We start from the raw sequence: 12,887 nt of genomic DNA on the forward strand, positions 1-12,887 counted from the left end.
GGGGGTTGGGGGTGGGGTGCTACCATGTGACCTGCTAGGAATGAATCTGCATTAGCGTCCGTCTGTTTGGCTGGAGTAGAGATGCTTCAGCACCGGTGGGGCTGCACACAGGCATGGAGGGTGGAGGCCCCTCCACCCTACAGCCCCACAGCCAGCACGTGCCTTCTCACCTCTTCTAGTCCAGGGCCTGAGAAGTCATTAGCAACCATTCTCACCTCAGTGTGAATCTGCAGCTCTGGAGCCAGTGTGAAGGAGAAGAGGGGGAGCAGGAAGGGGTGTCCACCACAACATGCCCACAGGGGCAAGGCTCCCACCCTCCCGGGGTATGAACTTGAACCCCTTTGACCTCTGTGGGTGCATCTGCACAGAATGCAGGTCCCCTGCCCCCCAGCCACCGCACCACATCAGCCTAGCCATCCTCGCCAGCCGCCACAGGCCTGGGATGCCCCTGGGCACCGGAACGCAGCAGCCCCAGCGAGCACCTGGGGCCTGAGCCTGGACAGGAGGCCACAGACGGCTTGGAACAGGCCATCCCCCGGGAGGGGTGGCTCTTCTACAGCCAGCCTGGCACTGCCCGCCCAGCCTCCCAGATCCAGAGGCAGCTGCTCCAGAAGGAGTGGGGGGCTCCAGGGACTTCTCCCAAGCAAGATGAAAACACAGGTTTCTATGTGAAAGCTCCATCTTCTTAAATATTGACAACAAGTTTAGAGCCCATCTCAGATCCCTGGCTATGCTCCTTCAGCCCACCAGCCACAGACCCAAAATTCGAAGCAGCCATGAGCCCTGAGAGCCCAACCTGCCTGGCCATGCACAGGCCGGCCACGGCCCCAGGAGTGGATGTGTGCCCCCACCACCATACTGCTGTGTCCCGCCCTCCTATCCCCCACCCACAGCCAGAGATGGACACATCAGCACCACGGAGAGAGACAAGCATGGCCAGTCACAGGCCCAGAGGCAGCCCTGCCCACCTACCTCATCCCTTCTGCACTGTCCCCTCAGAACTGGGTCCTGGACTGAGATTCCCTGAACCACGACCTTCAAGGCTTCTCAGCTCACCCCAGCCTCACAGCCCTCAGCCCTGCTGCTCGCTGTCCCCACCACCACTCTCCCTGGACCCCGACCCCTCCACCTGCTGGGGCAGGAAATCAAGCCTCCAACTGACCCTCCTGGTGGGACCCCTGAAGAGAAAGGCACATAAGGGGGACTCTATGCACACCTGCAGCACCGCCCAGCCCTGGAGCCTGGCCTGAAGTCACTGTCGAGAGAGGCTTGGAGCAGAGTGGATCCTGGGGCACGGGGATTTTGCCATTGGGAGAACATGCACCCTGGGGGACAGGGCCCTGGCTCCATCATGCCCAGCAAGTACCTGACCCCTATCAGGGACAAATGAATAAAGAACAGAATACCTGGTCCAATCCCCACTTGCCTCAGGACAGCAGCCCAGAACCCCATGAATGACAAGAGTCCTTCTCTGGGTTGAGCTGAAACCTCCCTATCTCCCACCCATGTCCCCTGTCCCCCTGGGAATGTCTGCGGTATCCAAGGGCAGCCCTGGGCCTGGGCTCCTTCTGCTCTCCAGGCCCCACAGTGAAAGATTTGCAGAGAGGCCAACTCACCCTCGGGTCTGCTGTGCCAGGCAGGCATATGAGAGACCCCAGTTGTCTACAATGCTGGCCTGATGCCCCGTCCAGTGAGCCAGCCCTGCGCTGCTTCTGTCCAGGAATCTCTGGATTTGGGCTCCTCAGGCAGCATAGCACACACGGAGATGCGGGGACCCCAGAGAAGACCCCACAGGACTGGAGCCTGAAGCCAGGGTCAGCCTCTCAAGCACAGCACAGCCAAGCCCCAGGTCTCACGCCCAGGCAGTGGACCCCCGCCCCACACAGAATCAGGAGACCCTGGGGGTTCCCAGTAGGCCCGGTTCTGCCCCCCAGTCAGGAGAGTGTTAAGAACCCTGAAATGCAGGAAGGAGGCAAAGAGGGATGGGGGAGACACAGAGAAAGAGCGGGGGCGTAGGCCAGACCCCCATAAAGACCCAGCCAGGGGCGTGTGCTGAAGAGGTGGGCAGGATCCCACCCTGCCAGAGCAGCACCTCCTCGGGCTGTTACATCCCCAGCATGGCTGCCAGCCTGTCCCCAGGGACGCGGAGGCTACATCCCCAGCACGGCCGCCAGCCTGTCCCCAGGGACGCGGAGGCCCGACGGGAGGCCACTGTCAGGAAGGGGCACCAGAGCTTGGTCACAGGGTCCTAGATCAGCAGGCACCTCCCGCCGCCCTGCCTGGTCCTCACAGCCACACCATGTGGACTGCACGTGGGCCAGGGCCCTGCATTGTGGGGTGGGGCAGGTGGGTTCTCACTGACACCACAGTACGAGGAGGGCTGTGGAGCCCATGGCCAGGCAATGCCTGGAGTGACCCCAGCCCCAGAACATGGGAGCTCCCCCTGCTTTCCAGGGACTTGTCAGAACTCCACTGGTTCCAGCCACACTAGGGGTAAGAGAGGGAGGATCAGGGCCTTCAAAGTCCATTTTCAGCCTCAGGTAGGGAAGCAGAGAGGACGTCCGGCAAACCCCAGCCCGACGCGGCACTGGAGGTTGGGGTGCTGCACCTCCCACAGGGCTGCAGTCCAAGGACCCCAGGCTGAAGCAGAGCCTGTAGCAGAAGGCTGTCCATCACAGCATGGACACGCCCAGCTCAGTCCATGCTCCGTGTCCTGGCCACTCGGGCTCAGTGTCTCTTGTCACCTGTGTTCAGACAGTGTCAGGCCGCCTTGTGGGAAGGCAGCATCCCTGGGCCACACACTTGCACGTGGGCCGCTGCTCCCCTGGGTGGACCCTCCTTGCCCGTGGGGACCCTCGTGGGGCCCTGAGCTGGGCCTGGCTCTCCCTGTGCCCCAGAAGTGCCTGCCACCATCTGAATCGGCCTGAGTCCACAAAGCCCAAAAGAACAGGAGGCCACAGTGGTTGCTCAGGAAGCTCAGGGTCAGCAGTGCCTCAGCCCCTGAGCTCCGCTGACCAGACTCCCTCCTGGTGCAGCAGCCACACACCCACACCCTCTCTTCAACCCACAGGAGGCTGGGTCCAGGGAGGAAGCTGGGCTCTAATTACACATCCTGCAAAGAAATCCCGGTTTAATTTAGACTAAAACAAGAAGCTGTGATTGGAAAGTTCCCCAGGAGAGCTACCTGCCTGAGCAAGGACATGTTTCTCTGATGTCCCCAAGGACCATGAAGCAAAGCACCAGGCTAGAGCCATGCCAGGGGTGGGGACGCCCAGGGCTTTGGGGTTCTGAGGGCCCTGACTTGTCACCCTGCCCGTGTCCCTGACCCCCAGGTGGAACCAGCTCCACAGGGCCAGAGGCTGTGACAGGGGCTTCCTGAGGGGCCTGGGAGGGCCGAGGCAGTGACATGGGGACAGGCTGTGACAGGGGCTTCCTGAGGGGCCTGGGAGGGCAGAGGCAGTGACATGGGGACAGGCTGTGACAGGGGCTTCCTGAGGGGCCTGGGAGGGCAGAGGCAGTGACATGGGGCCAGGACTGGGAGCATGGACATGTCTGAGACTGGCTGGGGCATGGAAGGGTAAAGGCACCTGCACTGATGGATGATGGACTCCGGAGGCTCCATGGGGCTTCCCTTGGGCTCTACCTTCTCTGGGTGTCAGAGCCCACCTGCCCCGTTCTCCAGCGCCACTCCCTGGTCCAAGCCCTCACCACTCCCACCTGATCACTGCTTCCGGCTCCCACTCTCCTTCCCTGCCATCTACACTGCGCCCCCAGCACCCATCACGAGTCAATCGGGCCACACCTATACTCAGAGCCCTCCAACACCCGAGCCAAGGCCTCCCATGCCCCCGCCACCCTCACAGCCTCTCCCCTGCTGGAGCTACTCCCCAGGGGCCACTCAACCCCAGTGGAAGGACACAGCACACCCCAACTCCCTGCAACAGTCACTGCCTGCCTCGCTCGGGAGGACGCAGCCTCTGAGAGGGCAGGAACAGCCTGTTTTGTGCACTACTGTGTCCCCAGAACTGGAACAGGGATGAGGAGGTAGTAGCTGCACTTGACAGGCCCCTTCCTAAGGAATGAGTGAATGGATGACAAGGGGACAAGGAAGGGGTGGATGGGGGGCGGGGCAGGGGGAGTGAGAGGCTGGGGCAGTGCATGGAGGGGCTTCCAGTCCATGCACTCACTCACCGCTCCCTCTCCCTCTGTCTCACTTCTTCGCACCCCACCTCGGCTGACGGACGTGCTTCTAAATTCAGTGGAAACAGACACAGTGAGAGAACTTCCACGCCACCCTTCCTGCACCTGCTGGCCTAGGCAGATACACAGGCCCGCACTCCCGGAGGTCCTGGACTCTGCTTCCCTCATGGCTCCAGGGCTGTCCCCTTTCTGTCCACATTGTCCACTTGTCCTTCCCTCCTGGACTATGCACGTGGCATGGACGGGCTGTAAACCCCCAAATTCATAAAACTCTCCTGGCCTCCATCTCCCTCCTGCCTCTGCCCCATCGCTCTGCCTCACTTTGCTGCAAAACTCTCTAAAAGACAAGCATTGCCAATAGGTGCCCCCCACAGCCCCTCTCCTCCCATTCCCAGCAAGCCCTCGACCAGCTCCTACCTCAGACCCATGGGGCGCAGTGCCCCACAGCCTTGGGTCCTCTCGTGGCCTCTGAAAAGCAGAGCATGCTCTTCCTTCCTAGAACACCGTCTACAGCCAGGCACACCTCCGCTGCTCCACCAACCTCACCACCAGCTGCCATTTGTAAGTCCAGGTGCCCTGGTCTCCATCAGACGGCAGCTCTTCCTCCCCACTCACCATTCCCTGGGGATCCTAGGTGGTCTCAAGCTCTGAAGATGACTGGGACACTCATGTCCCTCAAATCACCACCTCCAGCCACACCTCTTCCCAGGCTGCTAGATGGCTCACCCCTCATGCCCTCCAGTCCTTCCTCTGATGACTCTATGCAAAGTGGCACCCGCAGGCCTGCACCCTGCATGCTTTATTCCATTTCATATGTGGGAAAAAAAGCACGGAACTCATCACCATCCACTCATCCGTCCACCCGCTGACTCCTCTCTGGTGCACGCCTACGCCGCTGAGCACCACACCAGGCTGCAAAGAACCCAGGCCCGGGAGGCATCTTGTCCCCAGAACACGGCCCAGTGGGCAGAGGTTCAGCTGTCTTTGTTCACTCCTGAGTCCTCAGCACCTGGCAGAGGCTCCATGAACACTGAATGAATGATGAACGGGTGGAGGGAGGGCCGGCAGCAGGGCAGCCCACCTGACTGGACAGACACAGGGCCAGAGAGCTGAGCAGAAGGCAGGATGGTGGACGGGGCATGGATAGGAGGGCAGACAGAGGCAGGGAAGAGGCGGCCTTCCCACCTCCTCCCCGTGACCTGAGGTCCTTAAGAGCTGCGTCCTGACACTCAGCAGGACTCTTGCTGGGGTGAACTGCTGGAGCACCCATGTCAGACACCACCGCGCCCCTGTCCTCACCCCAGGCCCATCTGTGTGGGGAGCCGGCTCAGCCCCGACCCCACCCATGTAGCACGGTGTTCTTGGAAGCCAGGGAAGGGAAGCCTCACTCCCGGGCCCAGAATCTCTCTTGACAAATGATCCACTCAGACGACCACTGGAGATGGCCAGGCGCCAGGAGCCCTCCTGGAAATGAGGCAGAGTCCTGTGGCAGGGACCCAGCCACTGTGTCCTCACCCCAGCCCAAGCCAGTCAGAGGAGTTCCAGGTGGCCACGCACGGGCTGACCCAGTCAGCAGCATGGCTGGCAACCGAGGGCCTAGAGGCCCTGGGCACACACAAAGGCAGGAAGCCGCCAGCAGCCCTCACAGGCCTGGAGGTTTCTCAGAAGCACCCTCTGATCCTCACAGTACCCCCAGGCTGGGACCCCAGCCCGGGCCTCACAGCTGCTCCCCAGGGCAGCAGGGGCCCGGCAGCATTAGAGCCAACTATAGCCGCCCACAGCCCAGACGCACACATGCAGGCTCACGGAGGGCGCCCCCAAGTCTTGGGAGAGAAGCAAAGCAGAGACAATGGGGCAGAGCGCCCGCCTTCCCTCCCAGGTGAGAACAGAGGCTCAGAGCCTCCCCAGGCAGCAGGAGGCATGGACCCAGGGCCTCCTCCACAGCTCCACACACCAGCCTCAGGAGCAGAGCAGCCCCAGCTGGCCTCTGAGGGTGCTCAAGGCTTTGCCAAGCAACAGGCCAGGGTGTCTTCCTCTCCCTCCAACCCTCTGAGCACCAATTAAATAAACTCTAATTAAAAACAACAAACTAATGAGAAATACCGCCCACTACTCACAGGCCCTTGGCTCACAGGGATGAGGTGAGGGCTCCTCCCTGGGCTCCCCATGGACCATCACTCACCCCACAGCGGACCCAGCCCCCTCTACACACAGATGCACACACAGGAGCTCACGTGTCCCCAGGTGCCCCACACGGGAGCAGCAAAGTGGCTCCCCCCGTGACTTGGAGCCAGCATGTGGCCCCGTGAGACACAGATCACCTCCCACCCGGGGTTCCCCGCACAACCCAGGCTGCCTGGAGGGAAGATGTGTGGAGGCGGAGGAACCTGGAAGCCAACCCAGCAACGCCCAGGCCCTGCTGCATGCAGACACAGGAGAGCAGAGACACACCCAGGCACAGGGAAAGAGGAGCAGCAGGAAGAACAGGAGGGAGAGGCAGAGAGACACCAAGACACCAAGAAGGCCAGAGACAGAGAGCGTGGAGAGGAGACAAAGGGCTAGACAGGCAGACTGGGAGGAGGACGGAGGGGGAGGGAGGCAAGGGAGAGAGAGAGGCCAAGAGAAACAGAGGAGGGAGCGGGGAAGAGGAGGGGGAAGAGAGGGGACGGAGGAGCAGCCCTGGACCCAGTCTATGTGGGCTGGGAGATCCAGGGGTCCTGCCCAGGGCTTGCTGCAACTCCTCCTGCCTCCTCTCCTGGCCCTCAAGGGCTGACACACTCAGCACCGTGGACAGCGCCCCATGAGGCCGGGTCCTGCTGCCTCCACCCAGCTCCCCGCTGGCCCGCACCCCCCAACACTGCTTATACCCCAACAATTCATTACTTCAGCAGAGGCTCGCTGTCCCCTCCCAGGTGCCCGCCCCAAGTGAGGCTCCAGGGACATCCTGAAAAAAATAAGACACCATTGTCCTCAGGGATTTGGGTCCACAGGGAGGGAGAAAGGTAAACAGCTAGTAACTCCTGGGCTGCCTCTGGGAGTGCCCACCGGATGGGGGAGCACCCAGTCCTCCGAGGGGCCCCACTCTCCACCAACCAACTCCCACCCCAGCCCCCAACGGGCATTGCTAGTGGAACCACAGACCCCCACGGGCCTTCCATAAATTCTACCCCAGGGCCATGCTGCAGAAAGGCATAGAAGGCACCTCCGTGCTGCTATGCCCAGCACATCACAGACAGCTCTGGGGGCTGAGCCTTCCGTGCGACCCCCACAAGCCCAGTTCTGTAAACACTGCCCTCACCCAGCAGGGGCCAGCCCCAGGCTTAGGAGCAGGCAGAGCAGATGGGGGCAGCACCCCAGGATCCAGGCAGGCAATGCAAGGCTCCTTCTGAGGGCCTCACCCAAGAGTCCAGAGGCCATGTAGCTGACTGCTTCTTCCTCACACACACAGAGCCTTGAAGCCATGAGCCCCAGACTCGAGGACTCCACAGCCACCTCCTTCCTCCTCTGCCACCAGCCCAAACACCCCTCCATATACCCTCCTGTGCACCAGGCATCTTGGGGCAGTCACTGGGTGAGAATGGGGCTCTGGAAGGAGAGCTCTTGACTGCTAGGGGGCCTGCTCCCTCCTCTTCCATCTGGGCTCTGGGCCTCAGAACCATAAGGCTCAGGAAAGAGCAGACAGCGGTCCCTTGCCCAGCACAGAGCCTCTGACACTGAAGTGCTAACAGGCTCTGTGGGGGCAACTCCCCAAGCACTCACTCCCCAGCCGCCACTCTCCACACCAGAGCCACAGCAGCCCAGCCCAGCTTCCACCTGCCGGTCAGAGAAGCAGGAAAGAGGACTCACGGTGCCCACTGCACAGGTTGGGAAACTGATACCCTGGAGGGTGGGGTGCAGAGCACTGGACCTGAGCTCCTATCCAGGCCCCTTAAGTCCACTTTCTAGATGTCCTGGTTATTTTGGGAATCGCAAACTATTGTTAGGGAAACTGGTTGAGGAGAAACTGCTGAAGCACCTTCCTGGCCCTAGGAACTGTGAAAGCACTTAACACACAAAGCCTCATCCCAGGCAGCACAAGGGCTCTGAGCGAGGTGGACGCCACAGGTAAGTGTCTCAGGCAGGAACAGGACTCAAAACACCAAGCGCCTCTCCCAGACCACAGGCTTGCGTGAGGCCGGAAGTCCAGCCCTCCTCCTCCCTAGGAACCCCCTCATCTGGGTAGCAAAGCCACCTCTAGCTGGCACCACGCTGGCTCCGGCCAGCCATGGAAGCTGGTGGCCCCTGGCCCGTGGGCTCTGCAAGCCAGCGCCTTCTGGGGACAGGTCACTGTGATCCTCCCTTCAGTGAGAAATACAGCACTGGCACCTCTGGGAGAAGTACCCCCATCCCACACGGGATGGCAAACAGACTGCCTCACATTCATTCATCTCCAGCAGGGCTGTGGGGGGACCCCAGTGAGGAGACTGCAGCCACCGCAGCCCCACAGCACAAATGAGCTTCAGACAGCAGACAGCACATGCCCGGGCCGCACACGCTGGGCCTCCCGGCCTCAGCTTGCCTACCCTGTGAGGACGACCACAAAGTCCATGACGTTCCAGCCGTTCCGCAGGTAAGAGCCCTTGTGGAAGACAAAGCCCAGAGCGATGATTTTGATCCCTGCCTCGAAGCAAAAGATCCCGATGAAATAGGGCTCCGTGTCGTCCTAGGAGAAGTGCAGAACAGCGGTCACCCCTGGCCCCCACCAGGTGCAGCAGCAGGTAGAGACGGTTGGTGAGGACCCCACCCCGCCGTGTGCAGGCCACAGCCATTGTGAGGGTCTGACCCTCCTCACCTTGCCCCCAACACCCTGCAGATTCTCCAAGGCGCCATTCCCATCACTGAGCCTGCTTGCTGTCTGCACGTGTCCCCTAATGGGATGCACCACTGTTTACAGCAGCAACATCCCAGTGATGCCTGCGGGCCCCTCGTGCCTCCCACCCTGGCATCTCAGCTTCTGCTCACATCACAGCGGGGACCCAACCTCCCTGCTAGCACCATGCAGTGGGCCTTGCTTCAGGGAAGACAGTGATGTAACAGTACTAGTTGTCGGTGCTTATCAGGTAGTTTTTTCTGTATTAACTAGGGTGACCCTTTAATACCCCAAGAGGTCATCCCCATTCTAACATGAGGGAAACAGAGGCACAGAGACGCCCAGGAGCCAGGCAGAGGCCAGAGCAGCCTCTGGGTGGGAGCCTGCACAAGGCTGCCTGGATACAGCTCAGGCTTTCTTGAACTCAGTCCAGCCCCGTTATGCATTCAACATGTACCCGGGTAACCAGAACACGCACGTCTCGGCAGAAAACAGAAACAGAGAAGCACAACCTCGGCCCTAAGGGTGCTGAGCGATGACCACCACATCTGTGAGGACCCTGGAGGGAGCGAGCCACAGTCCAGGCCTGAGGCTGGGAGCCACCCTAGGCTCAGATCACAGGAAGCCTCCCAGAGGGCGTGGCGCCTACAGGCAAAGCTTCCACAGCTCGATTTTGAGAAAGGGATCCAGGTGGAGGGAACAGAGCAGACAAAGGAATGAAGACAGCTGATCCTAGAAAGATCCTTTTCCTGCACCCCAGGCTGAGCTCCAGCCAACAGTTACTGAGCACGAGAGGGCAGAGCCAGGCCCTTCCAGTGCCGAGCTGGGAGCAGCAAACAGGGTGGAGACAGGGTTGTGTGGAGCTTGGGGAGACCCCAAAGACTTCTCGTGAGCACATGGGTGGGGCTGGCAGGGAAAGGCCCCGTGCAAGGCAAGCCCGGGGAGCTGGGCTGAGGGAGCTGCACGTGCAGGGTTGGTATGGGGGTGTCGGACACCTGCACTCTGGGGCTGCAGCCGTAGGAAGCAGGTGAAAGGGGTGGGGAGAGGAGGTCAGTGTCAAGGGCCTCCCCTGAGGGTTCGCCTTCAGGACTGTGGAGGTCACAGGAGGAAGCAGCTGCTGGGCTGCCAGGCGAGGTGAGTGCCACCAGTTCCACAGCCTGTGCCTTCCTTCCCAGGAAGCCAGGCTCTCCAGGGCTCTCCCGCATCTGATTCCCACCTTACTCAGCCTGGGCTCCTCCTGTCCTGTGGTGGAGCTGGCCCAAAGCTTGGCTGGCAGTGCCTGGTGGAAGTTACCAGCACCGAAGGGTCCATGATGACCCGTGCTGACTCGCCCATGCTCTTCCTGGCCTCGAGGCTTCTGGCCTGGTTTATTTAGGAGGGACCCTTTCCCCAAGGGGTGGGGTTGCTGACCATCTGCCCAGGGGAACAGTGGGGCCCCAGCAGAGATCTTCACAGGAAACTTCCTGGTGGAAAACAGAACAGGCCGATGCCTAGGAAGGACCGGCCAGCCCCCTCGGCTGGGAAGGAGGCCCCAGCCCAAGCGCTCTCTTCACAGCTCTGCCCTGCCCAGCCCATGGTTGATGGCTGGCTTAGGTGGGAGGGATGGGTGTGCAGACAGCTTGGTGTTGCATTGCAAGCTGGGGCCTGGCTCCAGGTAGCTCCAGAGTCGATGTGGGGGTGAGAAACAGCCCCGACAGGCAGGGAACCCAGAAGGCCTCGCCCAGAGCCAAGCTGGCAGACAACTGAGGGGCTACCCCTGCACCACCCAGCCTCAACCTGCTCCGTGGGCAGCAGCACAGCCTCCCCTCTATCCCAAGGGATGCCTTTGGGACTAGGCTGGGCCTGCACATGGGACTAGGGCTGGTCAAGAGTTCCCCAGACCTCTAGGCTGGCCCAGGGCAGGCACGTTCTGCAGTTTTCCCAACAGGTTAGCTCGCCAGCCCTAGAAGTGTCCTCCCCAACCCATGACCACAAGGCAAACCCTCCCACACCTGCAAGGCAGGAACTTGCAAGGCTGGACACCCACTGCCTGGCCTGGTCCCTAGGTCTGTGTCCCTCTGACCCTGGCCCTGCCCTGCTTCCTGTGGCTTGGCATTCAAGGCTCTCTGGCTATTTCCTCTCATGCTCACCCTCTTCTCCAGCCTCTAGAAAGCAAGGGGCCCCACCAGGCTCCTGCCCAAGTCCCCCAGAGGGACCATGACTCACGCCTGCCTCATGGCACGGCTGGGCTGTCCACACTCCTCCCCCACACCCTGCCCTAACCCAGACCACTGGGTGTTCCAGACGGTGCTCCAAGAAGACCTCCTCACTTCGGCCACCCACCACTCACCTTCTCCTGGTGCCTCACCACCAAGGCAGGCTCCCTGTCTCCCCTTCTGCACTCCTGGGCCTGCGGTGGCCCAGGTTCAAAGGGGATTCAGTTTCAGGGCTAAAGTCTGAATAGCCTTTGTCTCAGGATGCTAGTGCGGGGGGAAGCCAGGTTCAATGGAAGAGGGAGCAGCTCCTGACAACCCAGAGAGAACGTCTCCTGGACGTCTATGCCCCGCAACCCCTGGGTCTACACTTGCTCTGCCTTCTGCCCTCCTGGAGGTTCCAGTCTTTAGGTGCACTTGGAACCCAGACAAAGGGCCAGGCATCAGGGAAGAGCAGGGACTGGGGGACGTGCTCTGACCTCAAAAACAGTGCTCACCTCCAAAATGCTGCCCTTCCTCTGACCCAGCCCCTCCTGAGACCCCACAGGGCTGGCCTTCCACCCCACCTCCTGTTGAGCCACAGAGACCTTGCCCTGGCACCCCGACTCACACAGACTTTACGCTCCAATGGGGGCTACCACAGGGGCCTCTTGGCTGGAATCTAGGGACGGGTAAAAATGATTCAGAATGTTTGAGAAGGAATGCTACCCATAGGACAGTGAGGCCTCCTGGAGAAGGGGTTCCAAGCAGGCTCGCACAAGACAACTCGGAGGAAGAGGCTCAGGGTTCCCACATCCAGGCCAAAGGCCATCTCAGCCCAGCAGGGCACACGTGGTGCTCAGAGCTGACCTTCCTGAAGACATGAATGCCCCTTCCCCACCCCAAGTTTAGAACATGGGTTCCTGGATCAAAGTCTAGCGCCGAAAACCAGGACAGCCATTGAGGTGCAGGGGTAGCTGGTGGCACAGGGCAGACTGGCCCAGGGCTAACGTGGCCACGCCCAGGGCTGAGCCGGTGACCCCAGCTGCCCTGGCCCTCGAGGAAGGTGTTATCCGCCAGGCCTACCTTTTCCTTGAGCGGAGAGGGGCACTGCCCAGACGACCCTGCCCGAAGAAACTGTGCTCAGGCACAGACCCTAAAGGAGAGTGGAGTCGCGGCTTCCCCACCACCCTGCCCTCAGGCCCAGCCCGGCACTCACCAGCCGCTCGGACATGGGCGTTTTGTCCCCATCAGGGAGGTGCTGTTCCAGAGCCAGCACGATGCAGTTGGCGATGATGGTGGCCAGGATCATGTACTCGAACGGAGTGCGTGGGTTAAGGACTGGCCGGGAGGCGCAGCAGGGAGAGAGACATGCGGCCGAGGCCAGCAGCGCCCAGTGCAGCAGCCACCACCAGGCCGTCTCCGGAGGGGCTGAGACAACTAGGTCCGGAGCACCCCTCCTGGCAGACGCGGCCTGGTCTTCCTCACTCCCTGCCCCCATCCCTAGGGGCGGCCGCGAGGCGGGGCCTCAGCAGTCTGGGCCGCCAGCCCCTCGGCACACCCGGGCGGCGGTCAGCACCGCGGACAGCGCCTCCGGCCCGGCTCCGCCCGACTCCAGCGCCCCGAGGGGAGGGGGCCGAGCGCCCCCAGGCGAGGCTGGAGGGAGA

General features: G+C 61.5%; 1 protein-coding gene across 11 annotated transcripts in view; it reads right to left on the minus strand.

The window, feature by feature from the left end:
• Positions 1 to 12,540, minus strand: part of CACNA1B (calcium voltage-gated channel subunit alpha1 B) — a 246,066-nt gene extending 233,526 nt beyond the window's left edge. For all 11 annotated transcript variants that reach the window (XM_017893202.1, XM_017893205.1, XM_017893198.1 and 8 more), the window contains exons 1-2: positions 12,440 to 12,540; positions 8,763 to 8,902 (exon numbers count right to left, since the gene is read on the minus strand). In XM_017893202.1, coding sequence (XP_017748691.1) covers positions 8,763 to 8,902; positions 12,440 to 12,532 — 233 coding nt within the window. In that variant the 5' untranslated portion in view covers positions 12,533 to 12,540. The remainder of the gene's footprint in view (positions 1 to 8,762; positions 8,903 to 12,439) is intronic.
• Positions 12,541 to 12,887: the final 347 nt, after the last annotated feature.

The sequence above is a fragment of the Rhinopithecus bieti genome, unplaced genomic scaffold (assembly GCF_001698545.2).
Source record: "Rhinopithecus bieti isolate Rb0 unplaced genomic scaffold, ASM169854v2 scaffold_23276, whole genome shotgun sequence".
Lineage (NCBI taxonomy): Eukaryota > Metazoa > Chordata > Mammalia > Primates > Cercopithecidae > Rhinopithecus > Rhinopithecus bieti.